At 35.7% G+C, this 14,285-nt stretch overlaps 1 protein-coding gene across 2 annotated transcripts in view; it reads left to right on the forward strand.

Moving 5' to 3' along the window:
- Window positions 1-14,285, forward strand: part of ARHGAP42 (Rho GTPase activating protein 42) — a 310,333-nt gene that overhangs the window by 96,435 nt on the left and 199,613 nt on the right. For both annotated transcript variants that reach the window (XM_019450169.2, XM_019450170.2), the window contains exon 3: window positions 2,021-2,082. In XM_019450169.2, coding sequence (XP_019305714.1) covers window positions 2,021-2,082 — 62 coding nt within the window. The remainder of the gene's footprint in view (window positions 1-2,020; window positions 2,083-14,285) is intronic.

Here is a 14,285-nt window from a genome sequence, read left to right on the forward strand (position 1 = left end):
TTGTAGCATTTTATTTTTGAAGAAATTAAAATCTCAAATTTCTAAATTAAAAAAAAGTGTCAAATTTACTCTAAGGTCATTAATGTGTTGGGGCGCCTGGGTGGCTCAGTCGGTTGAGCGGCCGACTTCGGCTCAGGTCATGATCTCGCGGTCCGTGAGTTCAAGCCTCGCGTCGGGCTCTGTGCTGACAGCTCGGAGCCTGGAGCCTGTTTCAGATTCTGTGTCTCCCTCTCTCTGACCCTCCCCTGTTCATGCTCTGTCTCTCCCTGTCTCAAAAATAAATAAAGCATTAAAAAAATTTTTAAAAAAATGTGTTTATCGGATTAATCTGAGTCTCCCAGATAATTCTTTGATTTCTCTTTTGGCATCTGTGAATAAAATCCAATATGAAGTAATCATAGTGATAGCATTTCAAACCAGCTTGGTTAGTGTAAGCCTACTAGTTCTAAAAAGAGGAGTGGAGGGAAAAAAAATTAGATTGTAATTTTAAATTCTTCAATGGAAAATATTCTTTTTCTTAATAAGTTCTGTTATGAGACTCTTGATTTATTTTCCTCACTTATCTACTTTTATTATAGGCTTTATGCCAGACTTATTAGACTTCTGGTCTTATAGAATGTTTTTAATAATTTGTATGGGTGTAGGAAGACATAAGGAGCCTAAAGAATGAAGACGTAGAAGGGAAGGTAAAGCTTACATAGAAGGGCACCTGGGTGGCTCAGTCAGTTAAACTTCAGACTTCAGGTCATTATAACGTGGCTCTGAGGTGATTTGTGAGTTTGAGCCCCACATAGGGCTCTGTGCTGACAGCTCAGAGCCTGGAGCCTGTTTTGGATTCTGTCTGCCTCTCTCTCTGCCCCTCCCCAGCTCATAGCGTACTCTGTCTCTCACTGTCTCTCAAAAATAAATAAAAACATTAAAATAACCTTAAATGGAAATAATTTTTGCCTTCACCTTACTTGTTTTATTAGTTTTATAATCAAAACATTCCAACTTTAGTTGTATTAAGTATAAGGTATAGAAATTGATGTGGATGAATTACTGTCTTACAATTGCCATTTGAGACTATACATTTATAAAGAATACATTACTGTAATTCTTGACTTACATTTTGGTTTATTCTCCCAGTGTTTCTAGGAGTATTTGATATTTTCTCCAAGCCAGGGCAGTATAGCTTCAGGTAGCTTTCTAAAGCAGTGATTCTTTAGACAGCTATCTGAACTTGTGATGAGCACTGGGTTTTGTACCTACATGATGAATCACTAAATTGTACACCTGAAACTAATATTACATATATTATAATTATTATATTGTATATTCACTAACTGGAATTTAAATAAAAGCTAAAAGAAAAAAGAAAACAGTGCTTCCCAATTTTAATATGCAGATGAACACTTGAGGATCTTATTAAAATGCAGAAACTGAGATGAGGCATTAGTCTGTATTTCTAACAAGCTCCCCAAATGCTGATGCTGGTAGTCCTTCCAGACACACTTACTACCCAGGGTCTAAACTAACTTGATATCTGAGTAATACAGAATAGAGAATCTGGTTTTAAGTATCTGTAACTATTGAGCTTCTAGATAGAAGTCAGTAACAGACTTTGCATTACTGGCTGCTAATAAGTACATCTAAATCGTACTGGATTTATTGCTTCTTAGAGATTTAATATATTCATTATTTGTAGGATTCTGTTTAGAAGCAATATGAGTCATAAACTTTTATTTATTAATATAAGTTATACATTACATACATATACTGTATTTCCTTAGTATCTTTAAAGAAAAAATGTTATACTCTATATGTGCTAAATTTTAATTTTCAGTACGCAAATATCTGTTATCTATAGCTGTTAGTCATTGAGATCTTATTATGTATAGTGTTCTATGCTTATAGAAACATAAATCCACAGAATATATACATATTTATAACTAGCTTCATTGTAATGTTTATTCCTGTGTAATTAGATATTAACAATGGAAAGTGGTTAATGCCTTTTTTTTTTAAATCTTCTAAATAGCTCAGTCACTAAAGGAATTTGCAAGACTACTCATTGCAGTAGAAGAAGAAAGGAGGAGACTGGTAAGTCCGTTCCCCATTTCTTCAGAATAAAACTTTGTTTGGACATATTGAAAGAAAGACCAGACCTTCTGAATTAGACTTAGCCATACCAGACCCTATATTTGATACATGTACTAAATGTTACAGAAAATATTTCTGTATGATTATGATTATCAATAATTTGATTATGATTATCAATAATTTCTGTATGAGTGTGATTATCAATTATTGCTAATGATATATACCATTTCTGTTTATTTCAGGTGTAATTTCATCAGGTGTAAATTATATTCATTTTGTTTTCCAGTTAATTCTTTTGAGAATTAAAAATATTGAATTGTCATTAGAAACCCATTCTGAGTAACCTTATAAATAACTTTAGTGTTATAATAAAGATACATTCTAAGTATTAAAGACAATTCATAAAAGGAGCAAATAATTCTTTCTTAAAAAGGTGACATTTCAGTTGGGTCTTAAAGGCTGGGAGGATTCTGTTTGGCTGGGAAGAGTGGGGAAAACATTTCAGGTTGATGGATTAACTTAATGTGGCAGTATCAGAGGATAGTTACTATAATATATTTATCCATTTACCAATATAATTTTTGTACCCATTTTGTTAAAATTTCTGTGAAGGCCTCTGTCTATGACCCTCACTTCCCATTTGTATATGGGAAAATTAGTACATTTCCCACAGGATTGTCATAAAGCATTTGCAGCAGCACATGGCACATAGTAAGTATTGATGGTAATAAAGATGTTGTCTCTTACAGTGAGGGTTCCAGGCTTGTTTAAAATGCCATCTTTATCACTGGCTTCACCATCCTGTTGGGGAATTATGTATACACATATGTATATATGTGCATTAAATGTGCATTAAATGTGGTGTCATTCTGCTAATTGGATAAGGAGAACAGTTTCAGGAGGATGGCCTTGGCACAGGGAATGTTGCCTGAGCTAAGGAAGAATCACACAACCATTACTTGGCAGTCATATAATGAACTTGAGAAGAGGTACTGTATATATTTGTAGAATAAGGCAGATATTCTCAGAGAGTATTAGAAGATTGGTAGTTTTGGTCATAAGTAGGGTGTAAGAGGTGGGCTAAAAAGTTTTGGTGTGTGTTACAGAAGAGCAAGATTGCTGGTTTTTGAAAAGGATGGGAGAACCAATGTGGGATTTAGGAGAGATTAATTTGGTGGCCATGTGAAAAGATAGATAAGGTGGACTGTCAGGTGACATATTTTTTTAGGAAACATCAGCCTACAATGGTCTGGTCCCAGTACAGTGTAATCTGTGCTAGATATATATGAGCCATTATGGGAGACTTACGTCCTTTCTGGGGAGGTCAGAAAAAGCTTTTTGTCTGGAGGGAAGTTTGATTGGAGTCTTAAGACTAAATTGTATACTTTTAAGTACTGTATGCATAATCTTCAGTCCAGTTTCATGAACTATGCAATAGAAGTCCAAGTTTAATGGGGAAATGTGAGTAGGAGGTATCTTATGGCCCAGAGAAGAGCTGATGATGAAAATGGGAAAAAGTGGTTAGGGAGATGTGAAAATAGAGTTTTAAATGGTGTGGAAGCCAGGGGAATATACGATTTAGGGTTGAGTGAGGTTGTTATTCAAATCCTGTGCAAGTACTTCAGGAGAATGATCAATCAGCTAGCATGAATTATTGAAAGAATATGGGAAAGTGTGTTGTAATTTGCAGGAGTGAAAAGAACCAAAGAAACGTAAGGGTAGTTTATAGAAAGAGTTTAGAAAGGCAAGAGCAAGTTATATAAGAGAAAGGGGATTATGGTTAGTGATAATGGGCCATTGAAGGTGGACATCATAAATATGTCAAGGAAAGACTAATTACCATGCTTTCATAGATTTTTCTAGCAATACCCAGAGCCATGGATGAGCAGTAAGAATAGTTGGGAGGCCAGATTCAAGGGGTGGGCACAGAAGATGTGCTGGATTACAGGGACATGGATTTGTATAATATGAAAATGGGTCTTGACTGAGTATGGCAATAACTGAGGCAAGAGGTTATTGATGGCCTTAGAAAGCAGAGGGCAAGCATGACTACTTCACATGTTGACAGTTCACTAGCAATAAAAGAAATTCTGAGACTAGGAAGTTGTGATCAGGAGTAGGAGTTGAAATATGCTGAACTTAGCAGTGGAGTTGGTCCAGATAGTGATGAAGTTAAGATGTGGCTAAACAGGAAGACAGACTTTAGGAATCTAGAAGGCTAAGCTTAGAGGTTTGGATGTTTTATGAGCAGAATCTTGAGGTCATGCAAGATGGTGACTGAAGAAAGGACAAAGACTAACAAGAAAAAGTGGCTGAAGAATGTGGTAGAATGTCTTATAGGCAGTGGAAATGCAGATTGAAACACCAGCTGTTAGTGTTTCAGAGGTCTTCATTTCTGCCTTTAGCCATATTTCTCATGTTGGGGCACGGAGGAAATTCTGCGTTCATGAGTGAAGTCGCATTGCAGGTTTTGATTGCTTTACCTATTGTTTTAGAGAAGTTCTGACATAAAGAATGCAAAATAATGAAGAAAAATCTACAGATAAAATCCTAATGGATTGCATGCCCAAAAAAGATTATATAATTGTAATTATTAAACACACAAATCTAAGTATTGAAATAAACACTTTCAGTTATATGATGCTACTACAATTGAAGGTATATCTGTTAGCAGATTATGTGCAAAGATGTGCTGAAGAATTTATTTTATTTTTTTATTAAAAATGTTTTTTTAAATGCTTACTTATTTTTTGAGATAGAGAAAGCACAAGCAGGGGAGGGGCAGAGAGAAAGAGAGACAGAATCTGAAGCAGGCTCCAGGCTCTGAGCTGTCAGCACAGAGCCTGACGTGGGGCTTGAAGTCATGGACCGGGAGAGCATGAACTGAGTCGAAGTTGGACTCTTAACCAACTGAGCCACCCGGGTGAAGAATTTCTTTTAAAAATTATTACTTCATTTAGGAAGAAGAATATTTTAAGTGTACTAAAAGTATAAAGGAGTTCTGTAATTGATACAGTCATTTAATTGTTTTTTTTATGATAAGTCGTGGTTTATTTTATATTAATTGAATTTGGCCACAACTTAAATATGTTAGAACAGTGACTAAAAAATAAAATCACAAGATGATAGAAGACACCTAACGGTTTACATTGTCTTGTTTCCAGTGATTTACTGTACTTAGTAAGATGAATACAACATCTAGGTAATCTAAAGGCTGTTTGCAGGGGCTCCTTGGTGGCTCAGTCAGTTAAGCATCCAATTTCAGTGCAGGTCATGATCTCACGGCCCATGAGTTTGAGCCCCCGCATTGGGCTCTGTGCTGACAGCTTAGAGTCTGGAGCCTGCTTTGGAATCTGTGTCTCCGTCTCTCTTTGCCCACCCCCCACTCATGCTCTGTCTCTCTCATTCTTTCAAAAATAAATGAACATTAACAACAACAACAACAACAACAACAACAACAAAAGCAAAGTCTGTTTGCAGAAAAAAAGCCCAAAGAAGTACAGATTTTTTTTTTTTAATAAATGGGACTCTTCTTAGTTCCTTACTAACTTGAAGTATTGAGTTAAAAATATCTGCCAAAGCCAACTAAAAATGCAGTTTTAATGCAACAAAAAAAGTGACTTGGAGATGGAAATATCCATTTCAGAAACTTTTGAGAATATACTTTATCCTGTCTCATACTTCTTACCGGAAAAATAGGCTTCCATGATGCAGTATTTTTCAGTATGTTAACTGACATCTGCCATTACGTGGCTACGCAGGAACAGCCTTTTAATGACACAAATAGAAGAAGTAATTTAATAGCCCTTTGTAATGGCCTAAGTAAAATGCCTATTTACTTATAGTGAGGTTACTGTTATTGATTAGTGACATGGGCTCTTTTTTTTTTTTTTTAAGTGCATCTTTATTGGAAGTGTTAAAATTTTTCCCTGTAGAATGTAGCACTTTAATGATTAGAGATGTCCTAGATCATATGTCCTATTTTGAGGACTCTGAGCCTGTCTCCAGTGCAAGGAGGGGCATTTAAGCCATATAAACTTCATGGTAAGGTCTCTTCAGTTTTCATACCACCACAGAAACTGCTGTATTTACTTCAGATGACAGCTAACCTGGCTGTGCAAACACTACTACTTTAGTCCAGGCTGTTATACCAAGAGAACACCCTAGCATGAAATGTTCATTGAAGCCTTATTGGTATTGAAATTCTGAATTTGACTCTTTGCCTTAAGGCCTTTGGACTTGACATTCCCTCTATCTGTATCCCTGGAATTATACTCTACTTATCATTCTTTCCTTCTCAGTATTCACTCTCATGTTCTCTGTTCTCTATCCCCACTGGCTTTCTTTCTACTCCTCTTAATGGTCTCTACAAGCTTCTTATGGACTTAGACCTTTGTATTGTCCTTTACTCTTCCTTGAACAGCCTTCCTCTGCCTTGTCCTGATTCATATCCTCTCAAGACTGGTTCCATCTTTTCATTCACATTTGAGCCCATATACTCCCCTGGAGGCTGCACTTTCCATACAGCTTGAATTAGTCCCCTTTAATCCTTGTGTATTGTGACAGAAATACCTGCTGTGATGCACTTTGCATTCTACTGGGCAGACATTAAACACATTATTTCTGATGGTGGTAAGTGCTAAAAAGAAAAATAGTACATTTGGTCAAAGATACTGCCACTTACTGAGATGAAGAAGGTGAGGGGGAGAAAATAGTTAAAATTTGAATCTACTTAGATGCCTACTGGACATCTAAGTAGATGTGTCTAGGGAGCATCTGGATATATGAGTCTGGAGTTCAGGGGAACATATAAATTTTGAAGTTGTCAACCTGTAGAGGGAATTTAAAGCTTTGGGAATGTATGAGATCACCGGATCTATGAGTGTGTAGACAGAAGAGAAAAGGTAGGAGGATTGAGCCCTGAGGTGCCTTGAGTCCAGACTTTGGTCAGATAAGGTAGAATCAACAAAGGAGATTTAGATCAATAGGAGAACCAGGAGGAAGCTGTTTGGACAGCTTGCTCAAAGTCTCATTTATTCACATGGCTGTAATAGAAATGTGGGATGATAATAAATAGAAATGTATAGTATGTGGACCCAGTGGCTGCAGGGGTCTTCAGGCTGGAGGGTCTCCTATGTTTCTCCTCTCCCTTACCCTGGGCTCCTTATGTTCTGGGTACTCTGAGTCCCTTTGACGAATATGGAGTGTGTGTGTAGCAATACAGATTTTTTTTCCTTAGCTGTATCTTTGTCACCAAATGAGGAAGCCATAGCTTCAGAATATTTTAGCCAATGTTTATCTTGAAGAATTTGTACAAATGAACTTATTTCTTAGTGTTTTCATTTTGATTAACATAAGAAACTTATTATTTTTTTTCCTTTTAACCATTAGCATCCACAACATTCACATTTGACCTGTGTTCAGTTACAGAGTTTGCTTTAGGTTTCCCAGGATTTATATTCTTTCTATTCACTGTTCCAATCAGTCTTTTTAATCCTTGTGTAATGGAAGTATTTTCCTGAAGTGGGCTAGGTGTCTGGGTATTACTTTACACAAAAAAATCATGAGGGTCTGGGAGGGGAAATTTATAACCTTAAGAGTCATTTCATTTATAAGAGTATTTAAAGCCTCTATATTCCTTTCTTACATTTTTTAAAAGTTTAAGCAACCCAACATAAGGATTAATAGGGGGTAAAATCAAAACTGGTCTTTCTCTCTTTATGTTCTAACAAAATTAGATATTTATTAAAAAAGGAAAAAAAATATGTCAGTAATGTGAATTACTTGGTTATTAATACAAGATTTTGAGCTGTTATGAGTCTCAAGATATTTAAAAAAATATGTGATGCTTAATACTTCAGACACTTGTCATATGTGGCTATTGAGCCCCTGAAATGTGTTAGTTATTATGTGGTTTGCATTATATTTCTATTGGGAAGCACTGCTATAGATAATAGCTGACCTGGAGTGTTTTCAGGGTACCAGGTACTGCTACAATTACTTTATATTTTTAACTAATCTGTACAGAACCCTCTGAGGTGTATGCTATTAATATACCCATTTTAAAGAAGAGCAAACTCAAAGACACATAACTAATAAGTGGTACTGTGGGGATTTAAACCCCATCTGTTGGGGGGCGCCTGGGTGGCTCAGTCAGTTAAGCGGCCGACTTCGGCTCAGGTCATGATCTCGCCGTCTGTGAGTTCGAGCCCCGCGTCGGGCTCTGTGCTGACAGCTCAGAGCCTGGAGCCTGTTTCAGATTCTGTGTCTCCCTCTCTCTGACCCTCCCCCGTTCATGCTCTGTCTCTCTCTGTCTCAAAAATAAATAAACGTTAAAAAAAATAAATAAAAAAAATAAACCCCATCTGTTGGGTTCCAGAGCCTTCACATAATCCATAATGTTAAAAACTAAGATTATTTAATTAAAAATTGCATAATAACAATAGCAAATATGTATTGTTAATATAATATGTGAGAGGCTCTGGTGTTTTAGGCCTATTATTTTAATGTCTTACAAAATTTAGGGAAGAAGACAGGCATTATATACTTTGAAATTGTATTAATTTTCAAAGTTTTCATCATATTTAAAGAGGCATGTATTTCAGCACAACCTCAATCCATCAATCAGTTGACATTTCCCACATCATGTTTTGGCATGTGGGAGCCAAAAATATGCCATAAACCAATTTATACCCCATCCCCCAACTTCACTACCAGTAACCCCATGCTCATCACCATCTTTGAGTTAAGGATTCATGAAATTTGAGAATGTTTTAAATATCGAAAATTGCATGTCCTTATTTCTCTTGATTAAAGATGATTTCCTTTATTTACCCTTTTGTCATAAATTTTGTAGTGGCTAGTTAACACATACACAAAAAGAAAAGGTGGTTGTTGAGAGTTATCACAGCTTCATATTAACCATTTCTCAGGTTGTTTGACTTATTTTTAGTTCATTAGACAAGAAATAAGCTTTCTTTGAGTAAAATTCATTAGTTTACTCTGAAGGACTTGAATAGGGTAATTGCTAGAATTTCAGAAAATACTTAACAGTGTTCATAATTGGGAATTATGTCTTTTGATTTTAAACTGAAAAAGATGTGGGACACTTAACAACTGGAAATGTCTGTCAAAATTCTAAAACTTTCTCTTAATAGGTATAATACAGTGGTCAGACAGTGAAGCCTACCCTGGCAGGCTGCTTTTTAGCAATTTCGCTGCTGTTGACATTTCTACGCCAGAGAATAAGAAAGGGGAATAAAAAAGATAAATCTGACAGTTGATGGTTGCGTTCCTTATTAGGTCTTGAAAAAGAATACTTGGAAAGATGGTTGTATTTTCCTTAGTAAAATTAAGGTTTCTATGCTGTTAGAAGTATTGCTGGCATGGCTAGCAGTCAGCAAAATTAGCTGGTGCAAATTTAAAAGTGTATTTGTATTTTGATGTATCAGTTTCACTAATACCTGGATATGATTTGTGAGTGTGTGTGTGTGATTGATGCCATTTCCACAGCTGGTATTTCATGGGTATATATCAAATTTCTAGATTGAAAGATTTATAAATGAATGCATGATTCTAAGTATCCAATCTTTATATTTTTCTGTTTCCCAAGGTCCCTTTATTTTCTTAAGATTAAAACCTTGACTGTATGGTAGGATTTAAAAGAAAACTTTTCCACCAGACAGTGGTATTTTAACAATTAATTTGAAATAAGATACTTGAATAAAAAACTTACATGTTTTTTGCTTTTTTTTTCTGTCCAAATATAAGCTGAAATTGAAGATTAACTTTTTGGTTTTGTTACTTTGGCATGACTCTTTGGGTGTGAAGGTTTCTGTTGCTTAAGGCTGTCACTGTCCACATGAGCTGCAGTAGCCTGCTGCTGGACATAGTGCCTGCACTACCCATCTCTGTCCTTCCATCTCCCATCTCCAGTTGTTGCATCTTCCTGCCTCTGCCTTTTATCCCAGTTGTATAGCTTTCTTTACTTTGGAATCTGACCATTCCACATCATTGAAATACTTCTATTTTTTACCTTTGCATTTTCAAAAATACCTTTACTCTAATGTTGGCCATTGTTTTTCAGGATGTGCTAATCTTTATTATATTTATAAACCATGTTCTGATTTTTTTAATAGGAAGTACAGAGATACTTTGATATTATAAAAGATAAAAAATATATAAAGTCATTGTGTAACCATCCCACCAAAGTTCTTTAAGACCTGTATGGGGCATTTTATTTTAAAGGGCAGAGAAAATAAAGTAAGTAGACATAATGTAGACTAGAAAAACATTAGTAAAAGATATCATGAAGAGAAATTTAAATAATGTATCAAAGCTAATGGTTGGAAAATATCAGGTGACAAACCAACGAGATACTCAGAAATAAGAGATGGAGGTATTCTTCAGTGAGAATGTTTTTGTCCTTGTTTGTAATTAAACCATAGTCATAGTGTTCATGTACTACCAAAGAAGTTACAAATTTAATTACAACCAGGAGAAAAGAGAATGAAAGCTTTTTCTTAAAATTTTGAGGTAATTATAAATTCGCATATAATTATTAAGAGTAATATAGGAATCCTGTGTATTCTTTACCCAGTTTCTCCTTTTGGTAACATTGTATAACAGTAAGTATAAAAGCTTATTCATATTTTACTTTAAGTTATAATACTGATTAAAAATAAGAAATTATTCAGAAACTTGCCGTTTGTCTTAGAACCAGAATTCATAATTGAAACACAAAAGTCCGACTGTTAGTGGATTCTTACCAAGATGCCTTGTGTTATTTCACATTGCTATTTCTTATTTGTGTGTCACTCATGACATTCATTTGCAAGGCAAACAGACAATTGATGGGGAAGACTGTGGGGTATCTCATTTATCTGTGGGCAACACCATGTTGCATGTGATATTCTGGAGCAGCTAGAATCATAGACTCTGAGGCCTCTATGAGGCTTTTTGCCTTTCATTTGCTTGTCAGCTTTATTCTCTTAGTTAGCTTCTTCCACAAGGTGAGTACTAAACATTGCCACTATACCTTGTCGAAGTTCTGTCTGGAGCGGGCCTGTCCAGTTTCCCATGGTAAACTAAAAAACAAAACAAAACAAAACAAAACTTTAAAATGAGCTCTGATTGGCCCAGCCCAGGTCACTTAAAGACCCTTGACCCAAGACTAAGGGAACAGAGTATGTTGCATGTGTTCCTCTGAATATCAGGACTATTTTCAGAAACAAGGGAATTATTGTGATTTGGAAATTACCCAACTCTTGTATATTACAGCATAGTAATGGCCTTAAGAAATTTCCAGTTAACACTGTCATGTGAACACAATACTATGGCAGTGAATTGTTTCTGAAATTTTACAGGAGTTAGAAAACGCAGTGTTCATTCATCCAAACGTTAGAAACATTCACTTTAAAAATCAGGAAATAGAGGAGGATGTACACTATTCTTGCTTAAATTATATATTATTTTTGAAGGCCCAAGCCTGTGGAGTAAAATAAAACCAAGGGCATATAACAGCTAGGAGTTAATTTTGTTTATTTCATTGTATCATTTCTTGATGTTATTATCCCCACATAGAAAATTCTAAATCTATAGAGAACTTATTAGAAATGAGAGTCTGTCTAGGTTGATAATTATAAATTAGATTGTTGTACACCATCACACATTCTCACATTTCAACAAAAGAACAAGCTACTTAAGAATAACTCAGCAAAAGATGTGCGGACTTTTGTGTATAAAATTACAAAGCTTTATTTTAAGATATTAGAGGAGAACTAGATAGAAAAAAAATACAGTGAGTCAGTTAAAAAGAATGGTTTTAGACAACTATGCTAGACAAGAGACCAGAGAATTTACTGTAACAACCCAGCTTACAGAAATTTGATTAACTAGTTACTAGTGTAGTGGTAAACCACAGGCTGCTCCTAAAGATAGTATATTTCCTTTTTTCATTTGGAAAATGTGGTCACCCTATGAAGACCTCGCTTTAACCATATTTCCATATTTCTGCCAGTCTTTTGGATCTTTATGATAATTTCAGCAATACAAACACTGTTTGAAAAACTGAGGTATTCTTCATTTGTATAAACCATATCTATTTCTGGTGACAGAAAAGTGCTCTACATAGCAATTACTGTATTTCTGTTTAAGTCTCTCATGTCAAAATAAAATATCCCCACTGATCTGGAACTTTTCATTCTCTTCACTTTATATTTCACCCACAGTGTAATTTCTGCTCACCACATATAACAATACTACTTAAGCAATGAAAATAAAATGCATTTTCCGTAGTCAGCATGAAACCAGAGTGCAAAGTTGGGAAAGTCTTAATTCCAGTGAATTGTTGACATCAAGGAAAGCCCTAAGCTCCTCATGATTTTGTTTTGTTTCATTTACAAATGAAGAATGGTCTGCATTTCCCAAAGTGTGAAATGGATGCCTTCAATAGTGTATTAGATATTAAGTATTTTATGAATGGACATCTTACATTTTAGTAGTTCCATATTTATTTTAATGTGTATTGGATAAAGAACAACTCTGGATTTAACATAAATTAATGCTTGGGAGGGAGCTTAGTAAAAGAAGTGGATCAGTTTATAAAATGTGGGACATGAATGTGGCCAAAATCATGGAAGTGGTATGTGAGGGAGTGAAATTTGGGAATCCATGGAGTAGGTGTGATATATATGCTTTAAATGTCTTTGGTTTGGTTGTCTTCTGTTACTGTATACTCTGTTAAACATTGTCAACAGCTACCTCCAAGTTCACTACCTCATTTGTGGAGATTATATTAAAAAAAAAAAAAAAAAAACTATTCCCCAAAACTATCTGATTTCTTTTTAGTTTCTTCTGAAAGAATAAGCATTCATATAGTAAACACATTAATGATAGGTTAAGCAAGATTATGAAAGATTGAAGCTCTCATTTGTACAATTTAGGTACCTTTATAGCAAAGCAAGTATAGACCAGTATGCATAGGATAGTTTCATTTTTATTTACAAAACAAGATGTGTAACTTTCTACATTGCTATCTTTCCCAACTATTTTAGTAATTTACTCATATATTACTCTTCTCCAGGAGCCAAAATAGAGTTGTGGGCAAAAGATTCCTGTCTTCTAGTTGGCAGAGACAGACATACCAAATAAGTGAGTCAGTAATAGAGTACTTACTACTCTGGAACTCTGGAAAAAGGAAGATAAAGGAGGATATGTTTTAATGTGTTTTAATGGTGTGTTTTAATGATGTTAAGTGTGTAATTGGAGTATAGGTATGATTTAATGTAGGATAGTCAGGGAAGGCCTCAGTGATTAGTGTCATTGAAGCAGAGACCAGACAAAAGAAAGAACAGTTAATCCTCTAATGGGAGGTCTCTGATAAAAGTGCTTTTTAAAAAATTTATTTAATACATTTTTTAAAAGTTTATTTGTTTGTTTGTTTTTGAGAGAGAGCAAGTGGAGAGGGGCAGAGATAGAGGGGGACAGAGGATCTGAAGCAGACTCTGTGCTGATAGCAGTGAGCCCAAAGTAGGGCTTGAACTCACAAACCATGAGATCATGACCTGAGATGAAGTGGGATGCTAAACCCACTGAGCTACCCAGGCGCCTCTATTTGTTTATTTTGAGAGAGAGAGAAAGTGGGGGGAGGGGAAGAGAGAAAATCCCAGGCAAGCTTTGCCCTGTCAGTGCAGACCCAGGGATTGATCTCACAAAGCCTGAGATCATTACTTGAGCTGAAACCAGGAGGTGGACGCTTAACTGACTGAGCCACCCAGGCACCCCAGAAGTGCTTTTAAAGTAGCTCACGCAAGGGGCACCTGGGTGTCTCAGTTGGTTAAGCATCCGACTTTAGCTCAGGTCATGATCTCAGGGTTAGTGAGTTCTAGCCCTGCATCGGGCTTTGTGCTGACAGCTCAGAGCCTGGAGCCTGCTTCGGATCCTGTGTCTCCCTCGCTGTCTGCCCCTCCCTTGCTCATGCTCTCTTTCTATCTCTCAAAAATAAATAAACATTAAAAAAATTAAAAAAAAAATAAAGTAGCTCACACAACTCAAAACATTAAAAAAATTAAAAAAAAAAATAAAGTAGCTCACACAACTCAATAGAAAGTGCAAAGACCGTGAGGTTGGAGATTGTTTTGTGGGTATTTAAAGAACAGCAAAGAAGCCAACGTGGTTAAATCTCATGAGCAAATGGGGAAGTG

Source organism: Panthera pardus, unplaced genomic scaffold, assembly GCF_024362965.1.
Source record: "Panthera pardus isolate Hobbes unplaced genomic scaffold, ASM2436296v1 HiC_scaffold_12, whole genome shotgun sequence".
In the NCBI taxonomy this organism is placed as follows: domain Eukaryota; kingdom Metazoa; phylum Chordata; class Mammalia; order Carnivora; family Felidae; genus Panthera; species Panthera pardus.